General features: G+C 28.2%; 1 protein-coding gene across 2 annotated transcripts; it reads left to right on the top strand.

The window, feature by feature from the left end:
• Nucleotides 1-12,326: 12,326 nt before the first annotated feature.
• Nucleotides 12,327-16,108, top strand: LOC107427471 (uncharacterized). Of its 2 annotated transcripts, none has more exons than XM_016037843.4 (10): nt 12,327-12,637; nt 13,324-13,388; nt 13,491-13,552; nt 13,650-14,690; nt 14,803-14,869; nt 14,982-15,104; nt 15,181-15,306; nt 15,395-15,463; nt 15,552-15,697; nt 15,828-16,108. In XM_016037843.4, exons 1-10 carry the CDS (start codon nt 12,490-12,492, stop codon nt 16,018-16,020), a joined length of 2,040 nt encoding a protein of 679 aa, XP_015893329.3. In that variant the 5' UTR covers nt 12,327-12,489; the 3' UTR covers nt 16,021-16,108. The 2 variants fall into 2 exon arrangements, with proteins under 2 accessions (XP_015893329.3, XP_060676156.1); XM_060820173.1 differs by having other exon boundaries at nt 15,832-15,967.
• The last annotated feature ends 690 nt before the right edge of the window (nt 16,109-16,798 follow it).

The following is a 16,798-nucleotide window of genomic DNA, read 5'->3' as shown; positions in this document are numbered from 1 at the left end:
AAGGGAGTTCAGCAAAATGTTTGAGATTTTGATTAAATAATTGATTTGGACACCTATGGGCAAGATGACCATATTGTTTACATTTGAGACATTTGTTTTTTCTCATTTTTAATATTTTGGGATCTATGGTATTGGGACTAAAAGGTGGTTCTGGATTTTGTGATGTTTGATCTAAGGTATTTAAACTGAGATGATTAAGTGATGATTCTTGAGGAGGTATAATTGTTTTTTGATTCCTATTTGGACTAATCCTATATGCATAAACTTATAACCATCTTTTAAATGTTGATTTATGTTTGATTTGGTGATTAATTGGCAGGTTTCATGATCTTTGTTGATTGTATAAACTTGTTCAACAGTTTTAATATGTGATTCACTTTTAAATGAGGATAAAGACCAAGTTTTATGGTGGTAAATTTCACTAGGGGAAACTGGAGGAATATTCCAGTCAGGGTTGATTGATTCATTAGAGGTGAAACTATAATGTTCTTCATTAACTATGTCTAGTATGTGATTTCCAGTAAGTGATGATCTAGAGCTAGTACTTAATCTAGAACTCGAAGAAGAATTAGACCTAAATAATCTATCAATTTTCAAATTTTTAAATTTAAATCTTTATAAAATAAATCTATTCCTTACCTTAATCTAGTCTTTTAAGTTATATATATATATATATATATCTACATATATATATATGTAGATAAACTATAAAGTAAATAAAAATATAATATGGTCCATTTTTTTTGCAATTTAAACCCTTTAATTTGGATTCTACTTTATTGTAATTTGAGATTTATGAGGTTTCAAATATTTGCATTTTCTTATCATCTTGACTCTTAACATTAACCATTGTTAGCCCAAAAAAAGATTAGACCAATAAATTGAAATTTGAAATACTAAGTTGCTAGGTTTTAAATTTAAAGATTTAAAATGCAACTTGTCCAAACTATAGAATACAAAAATACAATCAATCCCAACATCTATTTAGGACACTTGTTTAACCTTATTTCTTCTCAAACTATATGTGTGATTCCATGGGGAAAAAAAACAAAATCATAATCAAAGTTAATATACTGGAATCTTATTGAGAGAATCACTTAATCTATATATTTTATAATAAAAAATCCAAGATGATCATCAGTCTCCAAACATATATATGTGTGTAAAGTAGAGACTCAAACTATAGAGATCAAAGGCAAAGGGGAGACAAAAAGGATTCCTAATGTGATATATATATATATATATATATATATATATATATATATATATAGAGAGAGAGAGAGAGAGAGAGAGAGAGAGAGAGAGAGAGAGAGAGAGAGAGAGAGAGAGAGAGAGAGAGAGAGAGAGAGAGAGAGAGAGAGAGAGAGAGAGAGAGAGAGAGAGAGAGAGAGAGTCAAAATTAATATCAACTACATTTTAAAATTATATTTACTAATCATTAAATTTTGATAATGTTTATTTTTTAAATAAAATTTAAATATATTATTAATCTATTATATTATTTTAATATAAATTAATTATATATATATATGTATATATATAAATATATAAATTAGACCCCCATACTATGTATTAAAAATGATGCATGACTTAAATAAACGGTGGTCCACGCAATTGGGTAGACGGTACACCACCTACCCAATTAATCACGGGTAGGGTGGAACACATTCAGCTTCTGACAATGATTCAAACATTAGACTCCATATTCCTCTTTATTAATGATTTTTTAATTCACCAAAAAAAAAAAAAGTAATATAAATGATCATACATGAAAACTATTGGTGATTTCATTTACAACAAGCCACATCAGCAAGTCTTCTTGGGATAATATTCCAGTGCCAAACTCATTTTTACTTATAGCACAAATTTTGAAATTGAATTTTTATTTCAAAATTTTATAGAAAAGAAAAACAAAAGCACATTAATATTATACCCCAAAAAAAAAAAAATTCATTACCAGAAAAAATATATATATATAAAAAAATTAAAAAAACAAAAAGGAGCAGTTTTCTCGGGGAAGCATTAGGTTTATACGTGTCAAAAAAATAGTTTGGGTGTACCAAAACCACCTGCTTTCATTAAATTCATAAACATGGAATTCTTCTATTTATTTTTTATTTTTTGGATCAAGGGAAACTTTATAACTATTGGATGTAATTACTGCTAGATTTCCATTCTAATTAAATAATGATATAAATCTTGCTAATGAAACTCATGCTCAATCAACATGATTTAATTTGTATTAAATTTTAATACATGTATATTATAAAAAATGATTATCATAATTAATTAGCAGGAAGATTTATATAATTCAATATTTAGTTATTAGTTATATCAAAATTAGGTCGTTACATGTGTATATGAGAAAGAAAATGGCGATTGTCTCATCCACAGTTTAAAAAGATCCATAATTTCTTCTATGTTTCTACAAAATTTTTATCTTTTTAATTCATTGATGTGAACATTGATGAGAAATTTAAGTTTCAAAATGAAAAGGGATAAATTTTCATAACTTCTCTCAAATTTTTTTATACTTCTTTGAAACTTTCTGTTCATATATATTCATATTAATTCTTTCATATTTTGGTCAAAGTTTCTACAATATCAATCAATATTTTCAAAATTTCCACCCAAGTTTCTTGAAATATCCATTAAATTTAATATTTTTTGACAAAAAATTTAAAAAATATTATTGATATGTACTTAAATTTATTAGATAGAATATTGTATTTTAACCTAATTAAATTATTAAAAGATATCGTATCTTAATTATTACTTTTTATATTACACATTTAGGGATGAAAATGAGAGGAAAAAAAAAATTAACCACCAAATAACTCTATATGCTATTGGAGATAATATTTGTAAATCATAATATAATTATAATAGTTATATTATATTATTTTAATTAATAAATAATTTTACTATATATGTATTTTTCTATAATTGTTTATTAATAATATTATATTTATATCTGTTAGCACTTATTATAATTCTATTAATTAAGAAAGTATGATATATATTTAATATTTTTTAAATTTTTAATTATTTAATTAAATGAACTAATCCTAAATTTTTAATAAAATTTTTAATAAAAAAAAAAGAAGAAGAAGAAGAAGAAGAGGGAATTCTTTCATAAAGTTGAATTTAAATTAACTTAATCAAAAGTGGTTAAATTTAACTATTATTATAGCAGTGTTATAACACTTAATGTTTACAATTTTATAACACGAATTAATTTATTATTGATTTATATATTTATATAATTTAAATATAAATAAATAAATTTTTAAATGAATAAGTGAATAACAAAATGAATCAAGTAAATATTATCATATGTATGATTTTTTAAATTAATTTGGTAAATATTTTTATAAGTCTAACATTATTGTATTAATTAATAATGTTAGAAAAAATAATTAATTAAATATATGAGATTTCTATGAGCTTTTTTTAATTAAGTAATGCTAGAGTAATGAAATAATCTACAAAGACGTTTGTTAAATTATAAGTGTTATATTATAATTTGCTTATATTTAGTAATATTTATCTTTTAAAATATTTGCTTATTTATATTTACAGTTATATGAAAATTTCAACTATTAAAATAAAAAAAATTATTTTACCATATCATTTTGGTAGATAATTTAATAAACTAGTTAATACTTTTAATATTGCCCATTCCAATTATATTGAATTGTAATTGAAGTTTTTCTTTTCTTTTTTGTCTTTTTGGATAGATATTGTAATTGATAATGTTAGAGATATTTAAATTTTTGATAATATATATTAAAATGATGTGACAAGGTAGCATTTTATTATTTATTGGTTGAAAATTTAACATAAATTAAATATAAGTAAATAAATTATAAAAATAAATATAATTAAATATAAACAAGCAAGAAATTAACACCGAGTTACAGTTTGATAGACTAGTAGACCCCACCTTTTTTTAAAAAAAAAAAAAATTTGGCTGAAAGACAAGTGGACTGGTTGAATTGACTCATATACCCACCAATTATTACGTCAAATTAACAATTTCTTTTAGAATTTGTTTGGCCACTTGAAATTCAGGAAAAAAAAGAAAAAAAAAAGGATAATTTATGCTTTATTTTTTTTGAAAAAAATATATAAAATCAATTCATTGTAAATTTGTGCAGACTTCCCAGCATATAATTAACAGAAAATTTAATGAAATGACTTACTTCTAATGTATCTCATATTGCAGTTTAAAGCGGTACCTAATCATATTTCTTGAAGATATAAAAATACAGAAAATATTAAACGTACCGATCCAGTCATCATAAATACATACATGTATAATTGCATTATGTTGTATAAAGTTGACAAGAAGCACCGGAAATTATAATTTTTATTTGGGTATTAAAAGCTTAAAGCTGAAAATATGGGTTGGTCGTTGTTTTTTTCTTATGAGTAGGTAAGGAACAACTCGTCTTATTCTATCTTGTCAAAGTGTCAAAGTTGTAGTGCCATATTGGTTTAGAGCTGAAGCAATAAGGTTGCACCGAGTCTTTGACTTTTCTTTTACTTCACTATATAAATAAACAAATATTAATATGTACATCAAAAATCAAAACATATAAATATTTTAGAAAGAATTATTATTTTAGAAACTATCTCGCAATTTAATAGATAAAATGCATAGAAAATTATTTCAATTAATAAATTTAAAATTTGAATATTAATTGAGGATGCAGAAACTCTACACACTTACCTACCACGTCACGTCTTTCATTATATGTGAATAATAGTTCATAGGCCATCAAATCTGTCTTTTAAGAGTCGGTTTGATTACATATAAGTAACGCATATTATGGAAAACTGAAAACAATATCCTCCAATAATTCAATATAATAAAGTCAAGAATTAAGTTTGTAGGAGTCAATAACTTCTTCTTTATTTATTTATTTATTCATTTGTGACAGAAAATCCAGTCTGATAATTAATTAACGTTGATTTTATATGTGAAAATGAAATTGGGAAAGGGGTATAACTTTTTTTTTTGGGGGGGGGAACATGGGAAAGGGGTAGAATTGAAAGCTGAAAAGCTTGCAAGATTATACGTGTGGTTTTCGCTTTTTGGCTTTGTAAGTGGTCAACGTTTTGGTGATGCATTAATAAAAGAGTGCCGAATTGAATGAGAGTACTTGTAATTTATTTGTAATATGTCATCGTAGCTTCCAATTATTAATTTTGATCTTACAAGTTTCCTTTGTCAATTTTGAATAAATGCCCAATTTCCTTGATACTATCCAATGTTTTAAAAGGTAAAAATGAAAGACAAGGCGTTTTGATTGTTATAAAACGAGGGGTAAATTAATTTCAAGAGGTTTAGAGGTCAAATTTTTAGAAGTTAAATTATCATATTAAAAAATTAAATATATATAAAAATTAATATAAAAATATAAAATATAATGAATCTTAGACTGCTAAATAAATAAATTAATTAATTAATGTTTAAATATATATTTTACATATATATATATATAATATTAATAAATTGTAAATAAATATACATTGTAAACATTCATTTTTAATTTATAAATATTAATCTGTATACGTATGATAGGCATTTAATAAAATAAAATAAAAAATAGATATAATTGAATGTTTGAGGTGTATCCGTCTTTGTTGAAAGCCTAAAAAATTGCAATTTTTGTGTCAGGGCATATACCCTAACTTCTGAAGCTGTGTACTCACAAGCCATCATGCCTGAAATTTTAGGTTTTAAGTATTTTTATGTATGTCATCCCTTTAGGTGAGTCCTCTATGTAGCTTTAAACATGCCTTTAAAATAATGATGCTGTCTGTACTCATCTCGTCCATTTTCCATTTTTTTTTTTTTAATATGCAAGTATAAAACTAAATTTAGAAAAATACACGCAACCTTGTTATGATATAGACACCAAATTTTTTTAATAAATTTAATTAATTGATCTGACAAATAATATATCAATATATATATTTTTTAATGTTTTAAAAAACAATATAAACTAAATATAAATCAATATTTTTTTAAAAATATATAAATATAAATAAATTTGTAATAAGGAATAAGTGAAACTTGATCCAAGCCAATAAAATTTTCACATCAAATGATAAATAAAATTGGGTAAACAAAATTTATGCTTATCGTATAATTGACCTTATTATAGTGTTTTGCTGTTTTATTTATTAATTTACAAATAATATATATATATATATATATATATATATATGATAACACAGTAGTACTAATTATTTTTCGTTTTGCTGTTTCCTTCTCGATTTTACCAATGACAATAAAAATTGAATAAATTTTATTTAGATATTTTCAAGTTTGTTATTATTGTATTTATAATTTTTAGTAGCTGTAAAAATTTATCAGAAAAAACTTTATGAATGAATTTTGAGTATAATTTTTTAAAAAATATTAAATTAATTATAATTAATATAAAACTGAAATGTGTAAATAAAATTTTGTCTAAAAATTTTGCAGTAATTATTTACATTATTTGATTTAAATATCAAACTCGTGCACTGCATTGCTATTTTTATGTTTTTGCAGGTTTTGTCCCAGTTGCTTAGTTAAGTAGTATTTTATATCGGTTACTCCTATTATATATTATCAATGCCATCAATCTAAATTGCGCTTGGGAAAATCAATTCCCAAGTATCTTGAAGAATTAAATACTGTTTCATGATTATTATTATTATTATACTTATTTTAATGTAGGGTAGGGATCCATTAGTAAACTAAGTGGAAATTTGAAATATCTGAGAGGCCACTATATATCAAATATAAGATCAATTAATTATCACTGACTTAATTATGCAAAAAATTGGATATATACCAGTAATGTATCACTTTTTGTTTTTTTATGTGATTAATTAGGTAATTTTTCAAACATTTGTCAATCAAATTTCTCTGAATGAATAAACATGATGTTTTTGCAGTGGTTTTTTTGCTTTCTCAAAAGGTTGTGAACCCAAAAGAGGCACCAGCGGAAAACATCCTACTGGTGAGAGCAGGCTTGACTGTCCTGCTCTTGCTCAACAAAAAACTGAAAAACACTAGGCATACAATCTAACAGTACATAACCATTAATGTTGTTTGACATACACCAATTGCAGACAAAATGTGCCAGGAACTTGTTTTCTCTAGGGCACCAACTGAAATGCACTTCCTGGAACGCATCTTTTAATTTAAGAATTTCCTTCACTGATCCTATAGCTAACCAATGCACGGCTTGACAATCCTGCTTGATAAGGCTATCAGCAACATTTTTCGCATCAGTTTCACAATAAAACCTGTTCCATCCTTCCTCAAAGGCCATAAGCAGACCCTGCAGGACTCCATAGGTTTCCGCCAGCTCTACCACATCAGTATGCTAGTGGATAGACTTAATTTTCAAAATTTCATCCGAATGATTCCTGGCCACTAATCCAATACAACTGGTCCCATTTTTGACAGTGGCATCCGAATTAATTTTAATGAATTGAGGAGGTGGCTTGTGCCGCAAGGGTCTGCGTAAAGTCATATGCAAACCTTCAAAGCATGACTTAGCCTCAGCGGCCTTAGCCTCTTGAAACCTTGAGTTCACAGCTCTGAAACTGGCTTCCAGATAGAATGATTTCATCATTAAAGATCGACCTGTTTCTGAGTTGCCATATATGGTTGAGGAGGATAGCTGAGAAGAGGAAGAAATCTCCGTTGTCTGCTCTATGGACTGGAAGGAACCTGTCAGAATGAACTATTATCTTTAGCTTTTCTTCCAATTTCATATCCACAAACGTTTCCCATCGAATGCTCCATGGGGAGGCAAACCATAATGCTTTAGCAACTTGGCAATGAAAGAATAAGTGCTCTTCAGTCTCCATGCAAACACAACCATGCACACAATCTCCACACGCTACTGGTATATTCCGACGAAGAAGATTAGCATTGGTTAACAGACCATGATTGGCTAATTTCCACAGGAAGAATTTTAGCCTATCAGTGTTATTATAGGTTTGGTTGGACTTGGTTGAAGCCAAACTTGGGTAGCTGTTGACATGTTGGTGGCCTAGAGGGGCCAGATGGAATAAGCGGCATATTAACTTTTTCAGAGAAATCAAACACAAAACGAACCTCAAAATTGTCTGCAAACGCTTTGTGCAAACCCTGACTCATACGTCCACACACCACATTATGGTCTTTTTATTTTTATTTTTTAAATACCATATTATGGTCTAGTCTTTGTTTTTTTGGTATAAATTTTTATTTTTGCGTCTTTTTAACTTCCACAATTCTTTATAAGCCCTTTTTTTTTTTTTTTTTTTTTTTTTGAGAAATTACACTTTACTGTAAGTTTAGGCTATAAACCTTTTTTGAGACTTATAAACTCTTTTGAAAAACTGTAGAAACTAGTTTTAAACCTTAAAAGCCATAAACAGCATTTACTTTCAAAAATTCCTATCAAAGAAGACCGATACATATATTATGGTCCTCTCTGAGACTGTTTAGTGGCTTTGTCACTGTTCCTCACCTCAATTTGAATCTTCAATAATAATAATAATTGACTTAATAGTTGAAATTTAAATCTAGTATTTAAATTATTGGAGAGGAAATATTTGTTCAATAAAAGCTTGTCACTATGTTTTGGACATCAGTGAGTGTTCAATTCTTTTTTCCCCTTATTTTAACTAAGCATGAAGTGATTTTAAGAGATAATTAGATGAACTTAGACATCGTCCTAAAAAGGGAATGTGGTCCATATTATTATTTATCTAGCAGTCTCCAATACATCTTGTACATTTTGTTTTTTTGTTTTTTTTTTTAATAAATTAAAAAAGATTAAAAAAAATAGAGATTGACATATTTTTACAATTTCAAATAGTAAATTCATTCGTGTCAATTGAACAATCTATGTATATTTATATTTATAGTTCTACATGCATAATTGAGCTTTTGACTCGGATGATAATCAAAGGTAAAACAAGAATTTTGGTCTTGAAGGGCCAAGATTTTTTTTAAAAAAAATCACAATAAAAATTTGTAATATACATCATTTGAGTGTAGGAAAAAAAGAATATATATTTTAAATTTAACAAAATATTAAAAATATAAAAAAATCACAATAAAAATTTGTAATATATTTTACTGTGTTATCCTTTGAAACAGATATCTAAGTTACTGCTATTAAAATTAACATATTAATACAACAAATATTAAAAGAAATCAATTTCTATAAATCCTAAAATAAAAGTAATCAATTTCAATAAATTCTAAAATCAAAGTGTGTGTATATATATATATATAAACATAGTTATAAATTAACCCGATCAAAATAAATGTAGTTATAAATGATAATTAATAATAAAAAAAAATAGTTGACAAGAACTTGCCATTCGGTTTTAAACAAAGAAAAAAAACAAAAAACAAAAAACAAAAACAAAAATGTTACAAACAAGTTACATGATTTCCTCCTTTATATGGAATTGAAAAGGGGGGGGGGGGGGGGGGGGGGGGGGGGGGGGGGAGGAAATTGAAGATTGAAACTACGAAGTCAACATGTGCAAAGAACATGAAGAAGAATAATTTTAAATTTTTTTTTTTTGGTTATTTTACTGTAGTGTGTAGAGTATAAATAGAACAAAAAAAAATATATTGATTATCTAGAATTTAATTATAAAGGCAACTACAAACTTTTTAATATAATATTTTATAAAAATAAATTGATCGAGAATAGAAATAACAATTTGTCCTGACTAACCTGATTCTCACGGTGCACCGCTCCTAACAGGATTTTTTTTTTTCTTGAAAAATCGAAATGCTGGCTCAGGGCAAAGATTTAAAATTCAAATTAGGAATGGATCGGGACCGGGGAATGAAAACCTCACTCCAAACCTGATCCAGTATATATATTAATTTATTTATTATTTTTTATAATTTCATTATATTATTCTTTGTACATAAATAAAAACATTTATTATTCTTTCTCTAGTTGCGACTAAATAATTTTATGACCGCTGATAAAAATATTCAATGAAATTATAAAAAATATTTATATTCAATGAAATTATAAAATTATTTGTATTTAGTCACTTTCAAACATATTTTTCCTTTTAATATTGACTGTCGACATCACCTTGATGTATTTTATTATATTTTTGTTACATTTTAATCACTTTCAAGCTTGGTAGTGATGATGGGTTGCTTTTATTGTTAGTTGCTAACAATATATTCCATTTTATACATGGTAGGGAAATGTAACAATTGCTACAATTCATACCTAACTTCAATTTTATCTCCTACTCAAACCCACTGTAATACTGCCAAATGATAATATATACATATTCTCCTGGTTGCTTTTCAATTAAGCTACCCTATCTTTCAATTTAATTTGTTTGTTAGTGTCTTTCATCCTACTTTCAAATTATGAAGATTTGAGGTATTAAAAGACTTTTAAGGAAAAAAACAAAAACATTGGTTTCAATTTGTTCTCTCTTTTACCCCTTTTTTTTTTTTTTTTTTTGGGGGGGGGGGGGGGGGGGGGGGGGGGGGGGTAACATAATTACAATCACAAATTTAGTTTATCAGATTTTACATATCAAGCTGGCTTTTTTTGCCAGCTTCATATCTGGTAGACTGGTGCTGGCGTTTTTGGCATGCGAATATGCTTTTCATTTAGCACATGGGCAGCCCAACACAGGTAGGTAGGCCCATGGAGACACGTGCCCTTCCTCAATTTGTTCTGCTTTATTTTTTATTTGTTAATAAATTTTTGTTTATTTGCAATATTATCCATCTAAATTACATAATGTGTCCCCTTTCAATTCACCATCATACATCTAACATAGTAATTTGCGATATTTATTTTCAATTATTTTAATTCTAATACTTTTTCCTCAATTATCTATATAATTTTTATTCATCCATCACTTATATACAATCATAATTATTTGATATAGTTATAATATTTATCTATATTTTTTTAACAAAATAATACTAATTTCTAATATAATAATGATCTACAAAATTATACTTATTTAATACGATTAGTTAATAAAAGAAGAAATATGTAACTTATTTATAAAATAACACTTATTTAATTGCTATTTTCTTTTGTTTTAATTATTGAGTAACCAATTCTTTAATTTTAATTGCTGATTTTTTTTTTTAAATATTTTTTTCTAGTTTTCAATTTACTTTGGTTGTTTAAGATCTTACAAAATAAATGGTTATTTTTTTTAATATGAATTTGTAATGAATTTATTTAGAATGCCAAATTATTGTCAAAGCATTGAAACTAATTTTTCTCCCAAATAAAAAGTATAGAGAAATGAAAAAGATTTAATGCTACTTAATTTAGTGAATTAATAATCCAATTAGTTTGACTATAATATAATAAAAATGAACTGCTGCATTATGTATGTATATATATATTTTATATATCCAAATCATAAATTAGAAAAGCGATAAGCTGTCATTACACTATGTAACTGTGGAACCCTGTAGCCCAAAAGAAAAAAAAACAAAAAAACATAACAAAACTGTGCTCCCCTTGAAAAAAAATAAAATAAAATCATAGGTTCCCACTATAATCAATAATTAAAAATTAATTCCAAAACACTACTTGATAATTAAAATTTGGTTAGGAATTTAATAATTGTATGTCCTTTTAACGAATGTTAATCGATGATAAAAAGAAAAAAATAATGAATGTTTGTGATGCTAAATCTCATATATACTGCATACTATGTAGGTACATTCATTAAATTCTTTTTGTTTTTTAGATTAGAAACGAAGAATTCGAATTTAAGATTATTGTTCAGGTTTTACCACTATGAAAAATGGAGTTTTGAAATAATTACTTTGGATTTTATCCAACGTTAAAACTATTTGTGCCATGTAAATGTTGCTTTATTAAAGTAATGCAACCAAAAAAAAAAAAAAAAAAAAGCTATCCATCCCAGATGGTGAATCTTTAAATTACCATAACCAAAATGATTACTACGCAAAAAATAAATATTTTCTGGACATAAATCTTTTTGGTTTTCTTTATAAAGGAAAATAATAATAATAATAATAATAAATGCATTACATTAATGTTGGGTTTGGGCTTGGGCTTGGTCTTGGGCTTGACAATATCATGCCGATAACCCATACATAGGACCCGAAACTCAGATTTTCCCGTTACAAGACCCAATCGTTTTGCAGAGTGTATTGAATATGAAATTACCGAAACACCCTAGAAATGCCGTTTGGATGAGTCCCTTGTCCGAAAAACAAAAACCTTTTCTTTTTTCTCTTTCTAGTTTTTAATTTTTTCACAACGGCTACTTCCAGAGGTTCGGTCAGACATCTATCTCTCTCTCTCTCCCCCCAGCATTTAAAACAATCACCATTCTTCCTCGGATACCTCATCGCCATTACAGAACCCAAACTACGCTCTTCTCCTCCCAAAACCCTAGCTTTCTCTCTCTCTCTTTCTCTCGCTAAAAACCATGGAGGAAGTTCAGTCTCCGCAGATCAACCGCGAAGAAGCCGCCGGCGACGAGTTCTACGAGAAGATCGAGGCTCCTAAGTTCGTCGACTTCACTTTGCCCGATCAGTACCGTCCAGATGACCGTTACTGGTTCTGCTTGCGCGTCGGTTCGTTACGTCTACTCTAAAATAAAAACCACTTTTGCTCAGATCAAGCTGAAAGGAGCAAACAGAGCCTCTGGATCTTAAAATTTTCCCCTTTTTTTTTTTTTTTTTAAATGTTTAGTTTGCTTCTTTTTTTGCTTTTGAATTGAATTTTAAGTTTGAGAGTGTGCAATTTGTTTGTTGAGAGCTAAATTGGGAGTTCAAAAAGCTTAATTTAGCTAAATTATATGCTATATTTAGCAGTTCAAAGATCACTTCATATGGGAATTTTGATAGATAGAGAAACACCCGAGTTAAATGAGTTTTTAGGGTTTCGTCAGCTTCTCAAGGATAATGCAAAGACAACTGTTTGGTTGGTCTTTAATCCACCTGAATTGAATTTTATTGCAAAGGTCCAAAACTTGCAAATCTGAGGGTATTGTGGTTATTATGCTTTTACATGAGAAGTTAAAAAGAATCTTTTTAGTGCATTGTTGGTGTTTAGCTGTTACTGTTAGCTACTCTGTGATTGCCAAGTACTGCATTTTGTTTCATCTTTTTCACATGATTGACTTGAAAGTTTGTTTAATTCTTTCTAAATATATAATTTCTTGAAAGTTTGTTTAATTCTTTCTAAATATATAATTCTTTCTAAATATATAATTTCTTAGATTTCCCTTTTCTTAAGTTTTGTAGCATTTGTTCAACAGGGTGTGATCAGAAGCATGAAGAAGAGTTGGATTCTGAAGCAGTATACAAAGATTTTGTTCTTCGGGTTGGTTATAATATTTTTGGTTCAATTGAGTTGGTTTTCAGTAATAAACTTGTTGTTTACTGTATTTAGACCTCATAGTGTTTGAAACTTATATACATACAGGCTATGGCGGCAAGGAGTCCTAACATAAAGCTTCGTAAAATATTAAATAGAAAGCCACAAAGGTATTAATAAAAGCTTCAGTGACGGAGTTTGAATTCTCCTTTCACTTATTTTCTGTAATTGTGCTTTTAATAATTGTTTCTATTTTGGGTTTGTTAGTTCGAGTTTGAAATGCCCACTTACGGCTCCTCCAAAATCTTCAAGGCCTAGAGTAGCAAGATTGGCTGTAATTTCTTCAATTTCTCAAAAGAAAGTTGATGGCAAGGACAAAGGCAGGCCTCTTTGGAATGTCAGTGCAACCCCAAATGCCAATTCAAAACAATCATGCGTTGCGAATAAGGCTTTAACTACTCCAAGGAACAACAACAGAAAGCAAACCTCAAATCCAGATACATTTCGAAGTGTACGGAATCCCAAAGCAACAGATGTTATGGTGCCAAAGAACAGGATTGTAGCGAAAGCTCTAGTCTTTCACTCTCCTAAAAAGGTTGTTAAGACAAAGATCTCGGTAGAATTGAATACTCCTTTGAGAAAAATGTGTGCAGCTATGAAGAAGCTTGATATTGCAGATGGAAAGAAACATAAATTAGGGTATAACAAGCCATTGGCTTCGGATACATCTAGAAAACAAGTTAGAGGACGAGAGGTTAAGAGCCGGGTTTTTGACTCATTGCGTTCGAACATTCACAAGGACCAAGAAGGCAAACCCTCAAAGTGTATGAAGAGGAAGAACAAGGATGCAGAGTTAAAACAGTGCCATGATCCTGTGCCTCGTGAAAGGGTTGAAAATGATTTAAGTGACATGGAGATTGATGATAAATCAAGGGACGGTTCTTTGGAAGGAGATTGTGTACAAGGAGCTTCTAAAAATGGTGAAGCAAATGGGCATCAAGAGTGTTTGAAGACTGTTAAAACCTCAGAACCATCACCAAGTGATCATCCACTTGAAATTTTGTCAGATACCTCAAGAGGTGATACTACCTCCTTGAAAAGTTCCGAAGAGAGGGTCTCAGGAGACAGTGATCCAAACACAAGTGATCACGAAGAGAAAATCAAACCAAGTTTGCGGAAGAATAACTTCCATGAAAACACAGATGGCGATGATAAAGAAAATGCTTTGGTCTCTGATAACACAGAAAACGATGACGAAGTGATAGAGAGTGATGATAAAGAAAATGCTTCAGCTTCTGATTGTAACAGGTGCATAACTTTGTTTCACTTAATACATTTTCTTTTCTGCTTTTCAGTTTTCTAGAAAGTTATTTCCATATATATTAATTAAATGTAATAAAAGTTGTTCAAATGATTACAGAGGACTGAATGCTTGTTTGGAGAGGGGGATTCTTGGCAACCATGATACTTCGGAAAACACAAAGAAGGTGGCTTTTCTTCTTCCCTTATTCAAAAGATGCAAGAAACATACATACTTCAAGTCAGTTTCTTAAGCCTTTTTCTTTTCTGATGTTTGTACACAACTTGAAAATGATGCAGGTTAATCAAGTAACAAAGAAGACTTTGAAAAAGAATTCTACCTCTGTAGCCCTCAATGTTCAGGAAGCAAAGTATAAGAAACCCAAGCCTACAAATCCCAAGCCTTTCAGGCTAAGAACTGATGTATGTTAAAATTTTTAGTGATCAGTTTATTTAAGAAGCGGTGAGCTTGAATCTGATACAATTTGTTTGATTCTAGGAAAGAAGGATTCTCAAGGAAGCAAATCTGGAGAAAAAACTTCCCACACCACTTAACGAAATCAAGTCAGTTAAGCAGCTCCCTGCAACAACAAAATCATTGAGAAAACATCAGAACATGATCCAGGTACTTTAGTTATATTTATAGTCTAAAAATACTTCTTTCTCATCCTAAGATGAATAAAGATTTAAATTAATACAATATTTCTGATTAGAAAAATGAGAACCAACATGAAGACTGCGAAAAGAGAATGGACAGAAGAAGAACAAATGTGGATCAACCTGTGAGTCAAAATCATACATAAGAATAATAATAATAATTCTCAACGTAGATACTTTGTCTAAAACTTTTATTATTATACATATATACAGAGAAGGATGAGAACTACCAGTTTGAGGAACCAGAAAACCAGCCTCACAGATTCACACAAGAAAAAAGGCCAGGTTAAAATGGTGCAGACCTCAGAGGAAAGGACAAAATCACCAATGATGGAGAAGAAAATTTTGAAGCCCAAAAGGTGAATAGTAAATGCTTTCTTTATTTCCTTGAATGATGAGGAATGTAGATCTCCTGAAATTAATTAAACAGCTTTCTTTTTTTCTTTTTTTTCCTCTCCTTTTTTAACCTTCTAGAGTTGTTTCATGTAGAAAGGCAATGATTTCCCCCAAGACACCAGATCAACAACTTAGTTTAATAAAGGAAGCAACAAAACCATGTGAGAACGGTGAGCCCCGAAGTAGAGCTCCAAAGTCAAGGGGAAGAAGACCTACAACTGTCCCAAAGGAGCCAAACTTTCATACGATACATGTACCAAAGAGCTGCACTAGGAAAATAATTTAAGTGCTTCCCGGAGAATTACTGTATAGGTGTATGATATGTGTCATGTTGTTGTTCAATTGTATCATTGAATTTTATTACATTCTTTTTATGGACTACTGGCCGCCTAACATCATTGTAGCTTTAGGCAAGGAAACAAAAATTGGGCCTTTTAATTATATTGTATTTTTATAATAATATAATTTATATTTTAATAAAGTTTGATTCAAAAAAGACCTCAAAAAAACTATTTATCTATTTTTTCCTATTACAGTGAGGATGCTTGACTTAAAAAGGCATTTCGTAGCATTTGTACACTTTCAAAAAAAAAAAAAAAAAAAGAATTTTGATAATTAATTTGTTTTTCAAAAATTATTTTTTAATATGTAAAAAAAAAAAATTAAATACAATGCTTTTTTTTTCTGATGCTTAAAAATAAAAATTAATATTTAAATTGTTCAAGAATGAAAAAAACTTATTTCAGCGGGGAAAAAAAAAAAGAATAGAAAAGCTATAAAAACTAAATGATTTTAAAAGTTTAAGGTTCTTTTTGCATCTATATCTCCTAAACTATAGTTCTCTTTGTATTCGATTTAAATTTTAAATGAGTTTCTACAAATAAAATGATATTCAATTTAAATTTTAATAGATTTTATAAAAGTGAATTAAAATTTTATAGAATTGTTTTGAAATCATTAGATATTCAAAAAGTCATTGATTTTAAAAAAAAAAATTTTAAAAATAATAAATTTTAATGGATTTGAAAAGATTTTAACAGTGAAATTGTAAAGAAAATTACCAA

Source organism: Ziziphus jujuba, chromosome 9, assembly GCF_031755915.1.
Source record: "Ziziphus jujuba cultivar Dongzao chromosome 9, ASM3175591v1".
Taxonomy (NCBI): domain Eukaryota; kingdom Viridiplantae; phylum Streptophyta; class Magnoliopsida; order Rosales; family Rhamnaceae; genus Ziziphus; species Ziziphus jujuba.
Note: the sequence above shows the minus strand (reverse complement) of the source record. Positions and strands in the feature narration are given on the sequence as shown.